General features: G+C 42.4%; 1 protein-coding gene across 1 annotated transcript in view; it reads right to left on the bottom strand.

The window, feature by feature from the left end:
• Window positions 1–2,627: 2,627 nt before the first annotated feature.
• The window catches only part of MYO5A (myosin VA), a 155,576-nt gene continuing 143,094 nt past the window's right edge, over window positions 2,628–15,109 (bottom strand). The window contains exons 39-44 of the mRNA XM_014584250.2: window positions 12,292–12,381; window positions 10,181–10,331; window positions 7,396–7,680; window positions 6,100–6,272; window positions 3,606–3,686; window positions 2,628–3,037 (exon numbers count right to left, since the gene is read on the bottom strand). Of these exons, the coding sequence (XP_014439736.1) occupies window positions 2,885–3,037; window positions 3,606–3,686; window positions 6,100–6,272; window positions 7,396–7,680; window positions 10,181–10,331; window positions 12,292–12,381 (933 nt within the window). The 3' untranslated portion in view covers window positions 2,628–2,884. The remainder of the gene's footprint in view (window positions 3,038–3,605; window positions 3,687–6,099; window positions 6,273–7,395; window positions 7,681–10,180; window positions 10,332–12,291; window positions 12,382–15,109) is intronic.

The following is a 15,109-nucleotide window of genomic DNA, read 5'->3' as shown; positions in this document are numbered from 1 at the left end:
CACCAACTGGCCTACAGAGTAAGTGGCCAGGAAGGCAGCGCAGGCCAGTGAGGCCCGAGTCCATCCACCTGCTTCCGGTGCACAACACAGCAGGCAAGTCAGGAGGTGAAGGGGTCGCAAACAGGCTGAGCAAAGGGGAAGAGGGAACGGGTGAGTGGGTAGGGGAAGGCTGGGTGAGAAAGTGGGGATGACAAAGGGAATGGTGAAGTCCTCACTGGCCCACAGATACTCAGAATTCAACAGAATCCTGTCGCACCCTCAAGAAAAGCAGAGTCAGTGACCAGGCCTTGGGGTTCCCTGGGTGACATCAATGACGGCCACTTTGTCTAATCCTACCTCTAAATGTCAAGGTATTCTTGTCATGCTTCTCTTCAGGTCACCAAGAGAGCTTAATACGGATCCCCATCTGGGGTTCTGGGCCAGCCCTGGAGGAAGCCGGAGCCCTGGGACAGCAGGGACTTTGTGCCACCATCGCTGAACAGAAGGAACAGTACGGGTGGTGGTGGGAGTTCTGGCCCAGGTCTGCTTTCTAGAAGTCTGGGTTTTCAGAACGCTCGCGAGTGTGTTTCAGCTCACCTGTGGCTCCAGCACTTGACAGCAAAGAGAAGATACGGAAAGGCCTAGACCAGAGAGGCTCTAGACATGAGCTGTCTGGATTTTTTTTTTTTTTTAAATTAGGGCAGCAAAGGCAGTGGCAGCTGCAGCATCCCGGGAACACCTGAGAAATCAGGATGTGTGCGTTCCATGCTACACGGGACCAGGTGTGGGGAGGGGCTCGCGGGTTCATCATGGGGCAACTCCCCACCCTGGCCCCAACTATGCTGTCAGACTCGGACACGGGCCGTCCTCACCAAACAGAATTCACTGAAAACCACCTGGACAACCAGGGAAAACCGAGGGACTCGGACTGAATGAGTAGTGTCTTTGATTGCTACTGCAAATCAAATTCATGTTTTCAAACATTAATGCAGTACCCGAAATAAAGTGACTTCAACTAATTTTCATAGAATACAAATACAGAAGGACTTCCTAGAAGCATGTACACAAGTCATGTGTATTTCAGAAAGGTTACAGCTATACAAACTTGTCATTTTACATTTTATGACTCTTCTAAGGAACTGACGGGCACTGCACACTGGTCTTTCCTGCCGAGGATGAACTCACTAAGCAACTGTGACCCTCTTCTCGGCACATGCGTGCTGACGGGAGAATTTCAGACGCAGAAGGGATCTTACGTATCAGCTGTCTGACCCTGTTAGTTTATAAACAGGCCCAAATAAATTAAGAGGCAGAATTTATCTTTTAATAACAACCTTTATCACTGATTTGAAACTGTTTGACTTCCATAAATAGTATTGCACATATTTCAATAAGATATGTCATTTTTATAGGCCATCTAGCAGTTAAATGATAGAAATCTATGATTGTGATTCAGAAACCAGTGTTTCTAATGAAAGCTAAAAAGTTGCTTTTGCACAATCCAAAGGATTTATTATATAAGATGTCTAGGAAAAATGAAGGACATGTTTAATTAGAATTACAGAATGAAAACTTAAAAGAATCTGGCTCTTACTAGACCAAATCCTCTGTAAAATTCAACAATCATATTTCTTATATAAATCTTCTTAAACTATTTCTAATACGATGCTTTTTAAAGTATCTATTGGTATCTGAGAACAGTTACAGAAGTTGCGAAGCCTAAAAAAAAAAAAACCTGAATTATAATTAAACATTATATATCTTCTTCTGCATAATTTATAGGATAATGAAGGTTTCAAGACCAGAATCATGAATATTCTGGCAATCCTTTCTAGAGGGTGACTGAGATGAACTCTTAATAAGTTAAGAAGAAAGAAAACCTGTTCAGGTTGAACATATGCACTGCAGGAATCAGATCTGGTACAAAAAATAAGTCACTTCACAGAACACCGTACCCTGATGCACACCCCACTGGGGAAAATCAGTCAGCATGCCAATGGAACACATCTGAATAAATACTGACATCGGCCACGGCCGCTCTAATTCCTACCCCGATGCCAAGCATTCTGTCGTATTAGTGCCTGACTTCCCAGTGTCTGCTACTTGCGCGGGTGAGTCCTATAGATATTTGCATATAATCCAGTTAAAACTGTGGTCTGCTTGACTTGTAAACAGAGCTGATGGAAGAGCTTATTTGTGTAGTGCCTAATAAGAATATCACTTATGCTTTAAAAAGACAGTATGTAGCAGCAATTTAAAATGCTCAGTGAACTACAGTACAAATGGACATCTACGCTACAGAGCAAACTGACATTCTTAGCTATCTCTTTATCCTAGTGACACAAATAAGGAGGTTACTTGACCAAGTACTTTACATAGTGCCAGTTTATTTCTTTGATCCAGTTGGACAATATCGACATAGCTGATTCCTAAAGTGATATGATATATACCCAGTTTTCCTTGCGATTCTTCCGTTTAGTGCGGAGGAGGTTCTGTGACGGTGCCTTCCTACCCACAGCTCACAGCTGAAATGTATGGTTTAGACCATGTAAATGCAGTGCTAAGGGTTTAAAATAAGTGCCGGCAGCTGAAGACACATTTTTTTCTTCCTTTCCTTCCTCTGGTCCTCCCTCCCTCCCTTCCTCTCGTCATTCACCTGCATGCAAACTCAGGATACCCAACGGTGAGGGATGAGAGTGGCGATAAAGGTAATGCAGCACAGAGGAGCCTATCTTTGTTTCCAAGGTGACAAAAGGATTCTAGAGAGATTTCCAGTTCATAACCTCTTGTTTGGGAGATAATCAGCACGTTCTCTTTAGAAATGTATTTTCAGGAGCTCACTGGGGACAATGGGTTCTTATTCCAGGCAAGAAAAGCATTGTCAGTGTTTGCCTGGACATGACTTTCAGACCCGTGCAATGAATCCCAAGCCCAAGCTGGCTGGAATCTGGATGGTTTCTAGAGCGAGGGAGGATGGGTTAAAAGGGAAGGTGACAGGAAAGATGTGTTTAGCATCCATGAGCAGCTGAGGAGAGTCTTTCCTGTCTCGTAAACGTAGCTGCAAAGATTAAGGAAAAAGGAAAAAAAAGATAAACAGAGCATTAGTTCTTTGTAGGATTTTTTTTCCTGTCAAATTCTTACCAAAAAATCCTCATTTAATGAAGATTATCTTTACTTTAACAATCACATCATTTTCCCCAGAAACTATTACAAAAAATTAATATACTATAAAATAATAAAATATTAAAACACATCATGGGACTAGCAGATGATGATAATGGTTATGTTGCTCGACTCCCAGGTAGTCGATTGTGGTTTGAGTCCTGGACCCAGTGGCTTGAAACTCATGCTGGGTACGTGTGTGTATATGCCCAAAATCCCAAAAGGAGAATGGAGAAGAAGGGATTGCAGCATGGACACCTCCCACCCCCTGAGGTGACATCTTGCTTTCTGTCTCTCTGGCAATGCATGCACCCTATAGCAAAAACAAACAAACAAACAAACAAAACAAAACAAAACAAAACTCTCTCAAAAAAACCCAAATACACTATCTTTCAAAATTTTTTTCAAATGTCCTTTTAAAAGACTGTATTGGTGAATCAAAATAGAAAGTTGGGAGCCCCTACCTGTATGGTACGAATGAATGACACTGAGACTCTTTCTTCAAACTCATTAACCGGAGTATACAAATTCAACACTTTGACAATCTGTGAGAGAGGAAATGACCAAAGGTTGAGCAATTATTGAACACACTGAATACCTACAGTCTGGAAAATCCAGAGCATCTGTGCACACAGCTTTTCATTTTGTTCAGCACAGGGAGGAGGAGCTGGTCTGAAGGGCGCATTTACCTTTGTTATTGAATTTTCACAGGACTATAACAATATAATATTTGTGTGATATTTTAAGAAGCGAGGGACCAGCAGTCATAATGGCTATGTTGCTAGACTCCCACATAGTTGACCACGGTTCGAGTCTCAGACCCGGTGGCTTAAACTCATGCCAGGCGTCTGTGCATGTGTGCCCAAGATCCCGAGAGGAGAATGGAGGAGAAGGGATTGCGGTGTGGCCATGCACGTCCTGGATGTGCGTCTAGCTCCTTTCCGTGCATACTCTGCTTCTGTTATCTTTATACCAGTGGGATTCACTTTATTAATACTAGTCTGCAACCTGCCCATTTCGCATAAAAATATATAGGGGAATCAGCAGTTAGCGTAATGGCTATGTCGCTGGACTCCCACGTAGTCGACCGTGGTTCGCGTCCCAGACCCGGTGGCTTAAAACTCACGCCGAGCGTGTGTGCGTGTGTGCCCAAGATCCCGAGAGGAGAATGGAGGAGAAGGGATTGCGGTGTGACCATCCCCCCTGGGGGGTGATTTCTCGCTTTCTGTCTCTATGTCTCTCTCTGTCTGGCGAGCACACGCGCCCTATAGCGAAAACCTCTCCCAAAACAAAAAAAAAGAAAAAAAATATATATAGCAATCCATATTAAAAAATAATAGAACTAGGGACCAGCAGTTAGCGTAATGGCTATGTCGCTGGACTCCCACATAGTCGACCGCGGTTCGTGTCCTGGACCCGGTGGCTTAAAACTCACGCCGGGCGCGTGTGCGTGCATGCCCAAGATCCCGAGAGGAGACTGGAGGAGAAGGGATTGCGGCGTGGCCATCCCCCCTGGGGGGTGATTTCTCGCTTTCTGTCTCTCTGTCTCTGTCTGTCTGGCTGGCGAGTGCATGTGCCCTAGAGCAAAAACCTCTCCAAAAAATAATAATAATAAAACCAAATACTATTTCTTTTGAGTAGTCTCTTTAAAATCATATTTTTATGAAAAAAGTGATTATCAGTAAATAACATGAATAACAACAAAAGTCTTTAAATAAATTAAGCTATTAATTAGAGGGTATGAAGATCTTTACAGAATGTCAAGTGCCCTTCTTCTGTAAAACAGCCATGACTCTTTTTTAACAAAAATAGATCACTGCCTACTTAAGGTAGAAGCACATCTCCATGTACAAGGGCGCTGTCTACAGCTTTGCTGGACAATGCGGTAGTTGTCACTGGTCACATGTGGGTATTGGAAATTAATTAAAATAAAATAAGACAAAAGACAAAATTTAATGCAGGCCAGTACTGATCGATCCACAGTAAAAGAAATAAGTACCAGAGAGATATGAATTAGGAAATAGGTGTGTCTATCAGGTCTGTAAGTGACCAACTGAATCGGGATCAGTCCCTCAGAGCAAAGTATTAGCACTTTAAAAACCAGAATCACGGGGCCAGCAGGTAGAGTAGTGGTTATGGCGTTGGACTCCCACATGGTTGATCACAGTTCGATCCTGGACCTGGCAGTTTGAAAATCATGCTGGGTGTGTGTGCGTGCATGCCCAAAATCCCAAGAGGAGAAGGGATTGCAACATGGCCATCCCCCTGGGGGAGTGATTTCTCACTTTCCCCTCACTCTCTCTCTTTCTGGTGAGTGCATGCACCCTATGGTCAAATGAAAAAAAAAAAAAAAAAAGGCGAGACCACTGGTCCAGCAGGTGGTGTGATGGTTAAGGCATTGGATCTCACATGGCCAACTCTGAGGTTTTAGTCCTGGACCCAGTGGCTTGAAAAACACACCAGGTGTGTGTGCGTGCATGCCCAAAATCCCAAGAGGAGAATAGATTGTGGTGTGGCTGGGGGGTGATAAGTCACCCAACCAAGGCATGCACCCTAAAGCAAAAATTAAAAAACAAATGAATGAAAATTTAAAAAAAGAGAAACCTAAAGAGTCATTCAATTATCAAATAATATGTTAAACTATTTTATGAAATAGAAACGCCATGGGATATGTACCTCTTGAGAATGGGAACTTCGTTTTGTACATGATTTTATCCCAGGGCCTGGGACAGTAGGAACACTGTAGGCACTTCATATTTATGAGTATTGACTATGGATGACTGTGACTAGCAACAAAATGGGTTCTTTCTGGTAAAATCTCCTATCTTCAAGACCTATATATACAAACATCGTCTCTAACACCAATGAAATCAGTTCAGAGGTAAGAGCAATAATTAGAAAACTAGTTATTACACTAACACACGTTAAGCCATTCCATAACAGAGAAAGGTGCTTTACCTGGGCAGTAGTTAGAGCATTGCACATAGAACAAATGGCTTCTGCATCGTCATCTGTTTTCTTTTTCACTTGCAAAAGCTGAGCAGCCTGAATCAGAGGTTCCAGGGTTTCTTTGGCCCCACTGTTCATCAGATTCTTGTCACGCAGCCATTCTTCCAGTTGACTGACATTGTGCCATTGCCAGAGAGAGAGAGAGAGAGAGAGAGGAGAGAGGAGAGAGAGTGCAAACTTGCTGAATGTTGTCGTCAATGTCTTAATTTTGTGTGTGTGGCCTTGTCAGGATTTTCAGTTAAAATGACAGGTAGTACTTTTGTTCGATTTTCTTAAATCTCATCAGCTGTGCTTAAAAATTTATCATTATAAATAGTCATGAGATTTATAATCATAATTATGTAAGATGAAATGACAAGAGAATATAATTCTCCTTAATGGAAGATGGAAACGAAGTCATTACAGTAGAAGTTATAAGACTTGCTAATAAACAAAACAGAATACATGACATGGCTCTGTCCTTATTGGACAGCTGACCAGAAAACACTTTCTAGCTTCCCTTCCAGTTGCAGAGATGGGTTCTTTCTGCAGGGGGCGACTCAACTATCCTTTAGGTGCATCCTCTTCCTTAAGGCACTCTCCAAGCTGGGTAACTCAGTAACCAGATTCCCCCACATACAGGCGGTGCTCAAGCCTCTCTAGGACAGAGCATGGGGGATGAACATAGCAGCAGGAGGAAGTGCAGGGATGAAAGCGAGAAGGGCAAGGAAGGGCCCTTGGAAGAAACAGACTCTCGACAGGAAGTGAGGCAAAGAAACGGCAGAGAGGCTGAAGTGGCTGGCCAAGGGACAGGCATTTTTAAACTAAGACTCTGGTAAAGGGACACATAAGCAGAACTTAGTAACCACAAACAGGGGCCTTCGCATTTATAAGAGAAGCTTATAGAGAAAACTCTGTTACTGACGTAGAAGGCATTATCATTTGGAAGTTAACTATGGCAGGCAGTTACCACATTTACATGTCATTTTTCATAATTTCTTCACACCTTCAAACAAGTCAGCTTCACAGGGGAACAGTTTCCTTTAAAGCTGTGACTAGAATGTGCTGGCAAGGACAGACAGGGGCAAAACAATGGAGAGCGGGAGGAACACAGCCAGGCGAAAGTGGCTCTGTGTGGTCCTTCCTTTGTTGCTTGGCCACGTGGCACCCGATGTCAGGTGCACTGACCCCCAACAAGCCATGAGCACTCCCCGACCTGGGGGGCCGGCTGGCTGTGGAAGGAGCTGTCAGCGGCTAGCCTTGCTCACCTGATCTGCATGCCTTTACTCCAGGAGCACATGTCCTTCCGCAGGAGGAGGTTGTTCAGGGTGATGGCCCCCACGATGTAGAACATCTGCTTGACCACCTGCTTGATCAGCTCCGGGTCCATGCCGTGCTGACACATGACTGAGTGGAAGGAGTTGAGCTGCCGGAGGATGGAGTCCAGCGTGTAGGTGCCCTCGTCGGCGATGCTGGAGGTGCGCTTCCTTAGCCCTGTGGGCTTCACCCCGGACACGCCCTGAATCGTCTCATGCTCCAGCATGCCTGAGACTGCAGGAGAGTTGCACTGTTAGAACACAGATTTAGAAGGGAACCTGTTTCACGTGTACACGTGAATGCATGTACACAATCAATTTCAATTTAGGAAAATGATCTGAGTATCAAAATGGAAAAGAAACTTAACCCAAAAAGGGCTTTTGGTCTTAAACTTCAACGAGGGAATCATTTTTAAATGTAAAAGTCTACCACAAAACAAATTAATCTTAATGGTATATTTTCTAAAATAAGCAGTAGCCTCGTGAAAGCATAAGTGTGTGGTGTCCTAGTGGGTTTTTGAAAGAGGTCTGAGCAGTCAGTTACTTGAGTATGAGCTCAAGATGAGCATTCTTCACTAAATGAGAGCCACAGAGGCACACGAATTGAATAGCAGGAAAGGCAGGACATTAGAAAACGGTCTTGGAGAAGATACAGGAGATGTGGCAGTGCGGGGCCGGAGAGCTGGGCCCTTCCTGTCCTGGGCTTCCCACAGTAGCCCTAGGGGTATCCTTGGTGCAGGACTCAGTCTTCTCATCAGTGGCACTGCTGCCAACCCCTACTGCGGTTTCATGGCATGTAGCTTATGCTTACCTGAAAATGTTTTTGGATGTTATTCCCTGACTGCCCAGTTCATTTTTATGTCTCCTTGTGGAAAATCCAGCACCCTCCAAACCTCACACTAACTCAAAATGTTTGCTGTTGTTAAATCACTGGGAGATGCAGATAGTGATTTAGAGCGAGACATCCTAGAAGCAAACTTCCTGTTTGTCAACAGAAGAGCAGAGGGTCAGCAGGTGACGTGGAGGTTAAGGGGCTGGACTCCCACATGGCTGACCAGTTTGAACCCAGACTGGTGTGGCTTGAAAATTACACTAGGCACATGTGCATGTGTGCCCAAAAATCTCAAGAAGGGACTGCAGTGCGGCCATCCTCCCTGGAGGGCGATTTCTTGCTTTCCCTTTCTCTGTCTCTCTACAGCAAGCAAACCTGCACTGTCACAAAAACCTGAAAAAAAAAGTAGGATGAAGACTGCCTTATGTTTACTTTTTTTGCATCTGTGTTACCTCCTGCATCTTGGCTGGCCTGCTTTAAATTCATGACCTTTTAGGGAACAACTGAAGAGGTCACTGTCATCTCCCATGGCTTTCTCAGCCTTTTGTCTTTAGCTGGCTATCTGTGGGCCTATGTAAGATAATGGAATATGAGCCCATAGCAGGGAAATGAAGAGTTGTAGAGATGTGGGAACACACAGGTGGCGAAGAAAAGGGTAGCTAAGAGCAGCCTTAAGAGCCTGCTGATAATCTGCCTGAAGATAGCAGTGTCTGGCAACTTAACACATTGTTTTTAACTCAGTGCACTGAAAATCAGCAACCTGTAATTCAGACCTGTCTCCCAATTTCAATTCATCCACACCACACAGTCCAAAGAAATATAGGGTAGCATGATGTGTAAGTAATTACCGAGGAGGAGTGTACATACATAAAGAGAAGTACATGGAACCACACATTTAGCTGACTATAAATACACAGAAACAACGTTCTTCAGTAATTCAGACAGTGAGAAACTACTACAGATGCTCCTCAGCGTATGAGGTAGCTACGTCCCCATAAACCCATGGTAAACTGAAAAATATGATAACTTGCAAATGCATTGAGGACACCTAATCTACAGAACATCGTGGCTTAGCCTAGCCTACCTTAAACATGTCTAGAACACTTATATCAACCTGCAGGTGGGCAAAACCATCTAACATGAAGCCTATTTCATAATCAAGTATTGAGTATCTCATGGAATTAACTGAAGACTGTATTGAAAGTGAAACCCAGAATGGGTCTATGAGAACCCAAAGTACTGTACGGTTTCTCCAGAGTGCACAACTGTAAAGTTGAAAGCAGTAAGTGGAACCATTGCAAGATAGGACATGCACTTTTAACTAAATTGCCTTCAACAATTCCACAAAAGGGACCAGCAGATGGCGTAAGTTCCATCACTGGATTTTCATCTGGCCGACTGCAGTTCGAGTCCTAGACTTGGAGGCTTGAAACTCATGCTGGGCACATGTGCTTGCATGCCCACAACACCAAGAAGAGAGTGAAGAAGGAACGGCATCATGGCCACTCCCCCTGGGTGATGATTTCTCATTTTCTGCCTTTCTCTGTCTCTCTGGTGAGTAGACGTGCCCTAAAACTCTCTTTAAAAATTAAAAAAACCCTACAATTCCAAAAGGGACATGTGCTCAGCATGGGGGTGGGGGGCAAGACAAACCTGCAAGACCTGTTCTTGTTGCTGTAGTACCTTCCGAGCCATTCCACTGTACCTATTCGGTGCGTGGAGTCTAGCTCAGTGAGCCGTGGCTGGGCTTCTGGGGGGCCTCCGGTGGTTTCGGGCCTGTATCTTACTACTTTCTGCTTTCCACATGAACATAGGCCCCCAGACAGCTGCCACCTGTGTCATTTTCTGATGGGTCCGGAGGCAGACTGACTGGCATGCTCAGGGATGCCCTGGCTGAGCTCACCGATCATTGGCTGAAGGATGTTCTCTAACACCCGCACGAGCTGCTGGTAGATCTGAATGGCCAAGTCACTCAGCACCTGCCGATACTCAGCCAGGTCAAAGTTGGTGAGGCAGTGTTCGTTCTGGCGAGATGTGTTGTGCTTCATAAAGCCCTAGAGACATGATGCAAAGTTAATGACGTGCATGAAGTGAAACGTTTCTTCTATCTCCAGTAGGATCACCATCTTCATGCTCTTTTTCCTCTCTCTACTGAGTTGCCATTGACCTCATAAAAAAAAAAATGTGACGATAATCATTCTCAAATATTGTGTGTGTGTGTGTGTGTGTGTGTGTTTGCTTCCATCACTTCCTGCTTCCACTGTCCACTAGCCTTGGGACAGTATCTAAACTGGTGGCCCATCATGTAAGCCTTGTCAACAGCACAGTCAATGAAACAGGTTGGGGGAACTTGGGTTAAAAAAAAGAAAGAATGAATATTTCACTTAGGAGACAGCAGGTTGACTGCCGCACACTAAAGCATCTCAAGTGCTGATCTCTTAACATCAGTTCATCAGGTATAGTCCTATTTGTAAATGCTGCGCCCAAAGGTCATACATAATCTTACTGAAATAAGGGCAATTTCTACAGAGACAGTGCATAACTTTTTAACATTCCCTTTGCTGTTTTTCATTTTATCTGCACCATGACTTTTAGTCAGACCTTAAAACAGAAGTCTTTTGTGGTATTTGCTGAAATAGAAAGCTAACTGTACGTCATTTTATGGTGCAGCTCACTTGACATTGCCTGATAAAAGCAATTGCTTACTTGATGTACTTGGCCTGCAGGACTGACAGGACACACTTACAGGTCCCTCTGGGGGATCCTGGTCTGTCAGTCCCACCTCCTCAGGTACCATGTCTTCCTCATCTTCAAACTGTCCATCATTTGGCAGGACAGTCCTCCGCCTCTGGGTGCTTAGAAAGTGCTACTGAGCAGCCCTTTTGTGAAGGATGAGGAGGCCTGGAGGGTAGTGGGTTAAGGCCTCCTCATCAGGAGGAATCAGGCCTACTCCTCATTGCTGAGAGGATTGGCAAATCGATGAGCCTCACTGAGCTTCAGGTTCCTCATCTGTAAACCAGGTTACAATCCCTACTTGACAGAGATGTTGTAAGGACATAACATGTAGTGAGTGCTGTCTGATGCATATTAATCAGCCCTCATAAACAGTAACTATTAATATTTCACATTGCAAAGGGAGTGGGAAAGAATAGAATTGGAACTTACATTAATTGAATAAAATCTTTAGTCTTGTACTTGTAATGGCTTAAGCTTAGGCATATTATTTAACCTCTTAGGAAAACAGCACTCAGAGGAACACTAATCTCATGGGATTATTTTGAATTAAATGTAAATATTTCTATAGAATAGCTCTTGTAGTAAAGTTGATTTTCAATAAATAATGTAGTTATTAATGTGAGAATATATCACCAGTCTGTTATCCTTCCTATGACTATAATAAAGAGTTCTCTAGTGTGGTTTCTTAGAAACAGAAAAAAATATCTCACATTGTTTTGAAATATGTTGAGGTCTATCAAAGAACCAAGGATACATTACTGTAAAGAAAAATAATACAGATTTTTGGACAAATGAAGAGACCTGACATTTGATCATGTCTTACCTTTTGTCGCCTTAAACATTCAGTGGCAAGTCAAATTTGATTCATTTCTTTATACGGCTCAATATTCTGATATTTGTTCTTGAAGAACTTACTTCAATATATGGGCAAAAAATTTCATTTCAGGTAACTATTGATTGACCGATGTTCATTTTATTTTTGCTGTGCTTTATATTAGGCCATTGGGAAAGTCATGATGCATTTTTCTATGTTTTTCCATGCAAAAATGCATCATGACTTTCACAACAACCCAATACAAACTTTCAGAGGGAGGAAGCCGTGTCACTCCTAATTCATTATTTCATAGATGGTAAACATCAAAGTGATAAACTTCCAAGCCACCTCTTTGTTAGGGTTTCTAAATTAACAAATGGTTAAACATTTTGTGCTTTTGAAATCTCCCTTAAAAGTCTCAGAGAAAGCATAGCACGCTGGTTTTGTAATCAAGGTTTTCTCACCTCTTCTCCACTGTACTGCTTCAAACAGTGCAAAAACCGGCATGTGTTAGAGAGCCAGAAGGAGACAGTTTCAAAGTCATCACCTCTTTTCTGAAAGAGAGAAGAAATCTAAATTTACCTTTTCCTGAGGGAAATAAAAATCTGAAAAAAATGAACAGGCACCAGAAAGGTCCATTTTTCTCAGATACTATTACAAACAATGACCAAAATAAATCACATTGCAATAGTAAAGTCCTCCATTATTGCTAGCAAAATTTCAACCACTGGGCTAATTGGTGGTTACTTTGCTTGGCACCCATTACCTTGTTGGCAGAAAATCAAACTGATGTTAACTTTGCTGCCCCTTTAAGCAGAACAAAAATTCACTAAGCCACAGCTCTCCCGAACTCACTTCCCTTGGGGTTAATGAGGGGAAATGGAAAGAATGAAAAGAACAAAAGGAAATACCAAATATTGTAATAAAGAATATGAAAGAGTTTGAAGCTCTTAAACCTGGACTCGACTAACAATCTCACCAACGAAATTTCTGTGCAGTGGCTCGGAGGTGGATTGGAGGCAGCAGTCAGGGGATGCTGGGCCACAGCAGCAGGTAAAGGAAAGAGAGACTCCTTGTGCCTGAAAAAGGCTGCTGGGAATGTTTCCAAGGGCTGCATGCGAGACATATCTGGGAGGACTCTAAGTCTGTGAGCTAAATCATGGCTAGTTTGGATATAGGAATTCACAGAAATTTCAGCGTGCCTCTCCCTATTCCCAGAAACCCTTGCCTTGGAAAACCTCCATTTACTCAGGACAGGTGACGTGGATTAAATGGTGATGCTTTGATCTTAAAACCTTTTTTTTTTTTTTTTTGATACCATATTTCCTAATAACCACATCACAACGCAGCTTGGTTCTCAGAGGCTGTATAAGCATACCTGTCCTTGATTCACCGGTAGTGGTTTTAGGCAGAAAACTGTACGAGGAACAGGATACATCATCGGAGAAAGATATATTTTTCTATAAGATCTTTTGTTTATATAAATAAAATCTTTAAGCAAGTAGAAAAATGAGAGCCCTGAAATTTAAAGAATATTTTCCTAAGAAGATTTTAATGGAAAAGGCTTCTAGAAGGTATCAAACCTAATTTAGTCTTTTTAGCTGAAACACAGTAACTAAGTCCAGGTTTGATTTTACTACTAGGCAAAAAACTGGAAGACCTGTCTACGTAGTCTTCCACTTTTAGGAGGACTGTTAGAAAATAAATAAGTAAAATTATATGCTATTCCTAAATGCAAAGAACCATTCTACAGTTTAAGTACAAATCTGACTGAGATCATTTTACCCCTTCCAGAATTCTGGATCAGAGTGGAGGATCAGAGCAGAGGCTCTGGGCTGCGCTGGCTGCAGGCTGGCTGAGGGAGGGGCTCACAGAAGCACTTATCTAGGTAGATTTGGCAGAAGCCTGGGTAAGTCAAACTGCGGAGATCCTCTGCACAGCTTCAGCTGGAAGCTTGCAATCACACCCACGAGCAAGAATGCCCAGAGAAGTTTATTAAAACCTGAGTACTTATCCCAGAAATAATTCAGCATGTGCTTCATTAGTGGGCTCCAGCATTTGCTAAGTTACTTTTAAACAAATTGACTCTACAAATACACTTTCTTTTGGGATGCACACTAAGAGTATCCCTCTGTCTTCCTTAAAATGAGATTTTCTACGCTTCCTTAAAATAAAAGATAATTTACTTCTTTTTAAATTTAAAAATACTTTAAAATGAATGCCAAATCTCTATTTAAGATGTTACTAGATTGAAGTTTGCCTAAATAATATTCTTACCTTGGGCAAACTATATTTAGTCAAAATTTAAAAATAAGCCAATGTTAGTTCTTTCTCATAGGTAAAACAATTAAGATGAACTAAAATCTATCTAAAGTTTTTTTAAAAATAATTATTTTATTTAACTTTATTTATTTATTTATTTATTTATTTATTTTCATTCGACCAGAGGGGGACAGAGTGAGAGAGAGAGAGAGAGAAGGAAAGTGAGAAAGCAAGCTGCCAGGTCTGGGACTGAAATCACAATCGGCCATGTGGGAGTCCAGTGCCCTTAACCACCACACCACCTGCCGACCCCCATCTAAAGTTTTTGACTTATTAGCTAAAACTGATTTATACTGTACAAACTGTATGGATTCTCTATATAGCTCTGGCTAATTGTGATGCTTAAGAGTCCATGTTGAAAAAACAGTTGCTCAAATCAAAATAGGGATACAAGACGAATACACTTCAGTTCAAAACAGGGATGTGAGGGGTTAGCAGGTGGCATGGCAGTTAAAGGTGCTGGACTCCCACATCACCGACCGTGGTTTGAATCCTGGACCTGGTGGCTTGCTTTCTCACTTTCCCTCTCTCTCTTTCTCTCTGTCTCTATCATTCTGTCCCTCTCTGGTCATTAATAAATAAATAAATAAATGTTAAATAAAATAATTACTTAAAAGAAAAAGAAAAAACAGGGATGTAAGATAAGAGCACATCCATTTTTTTAAAAGAATTATTTTACTTAACTTTATTTTAATTTGACCAGAGAAGGATAGAGCAAGTGAAAGTGAGAAAGCAAACTGTTAGGTCTGGGATTCGAACCTCAGTCAGCCATGTGGGAGTCCAGCACCCTTAACCGCCATGCCATCTGCCAGCTCTAAGAGCACATCAATTTTAAATGGATCATAAGGGTGTGATGTTCTAGCACCCACTCTTTCGATCTTAAAACAATTTGTACAAGCATTAGTGAAACTAGATGTCTTCTTGCAATTAAAATAAGAGAGAAAAGACTAAAATTTTTTT

The sequence above is a fragment of the Tupaia chinensis genome, unplaced genomic scaffold, assembly GCF_000334495.1.
Source record: "Tupaia chinensis unplaced genomic scaffold, TupChi_1.0 Scaffold146140_1, whole genome shotgun sequence".
Taxonomy (NCBI): domain Eukaryota; kingdom Metazoa; phylum Chordata; class Mammalia; order Scandentia; family Tupaiidae; genus Tupaia; species Tupaia belangeri.
This window is presented reverse-complemented; position numbering and strand designations above follow the sequence as displayed.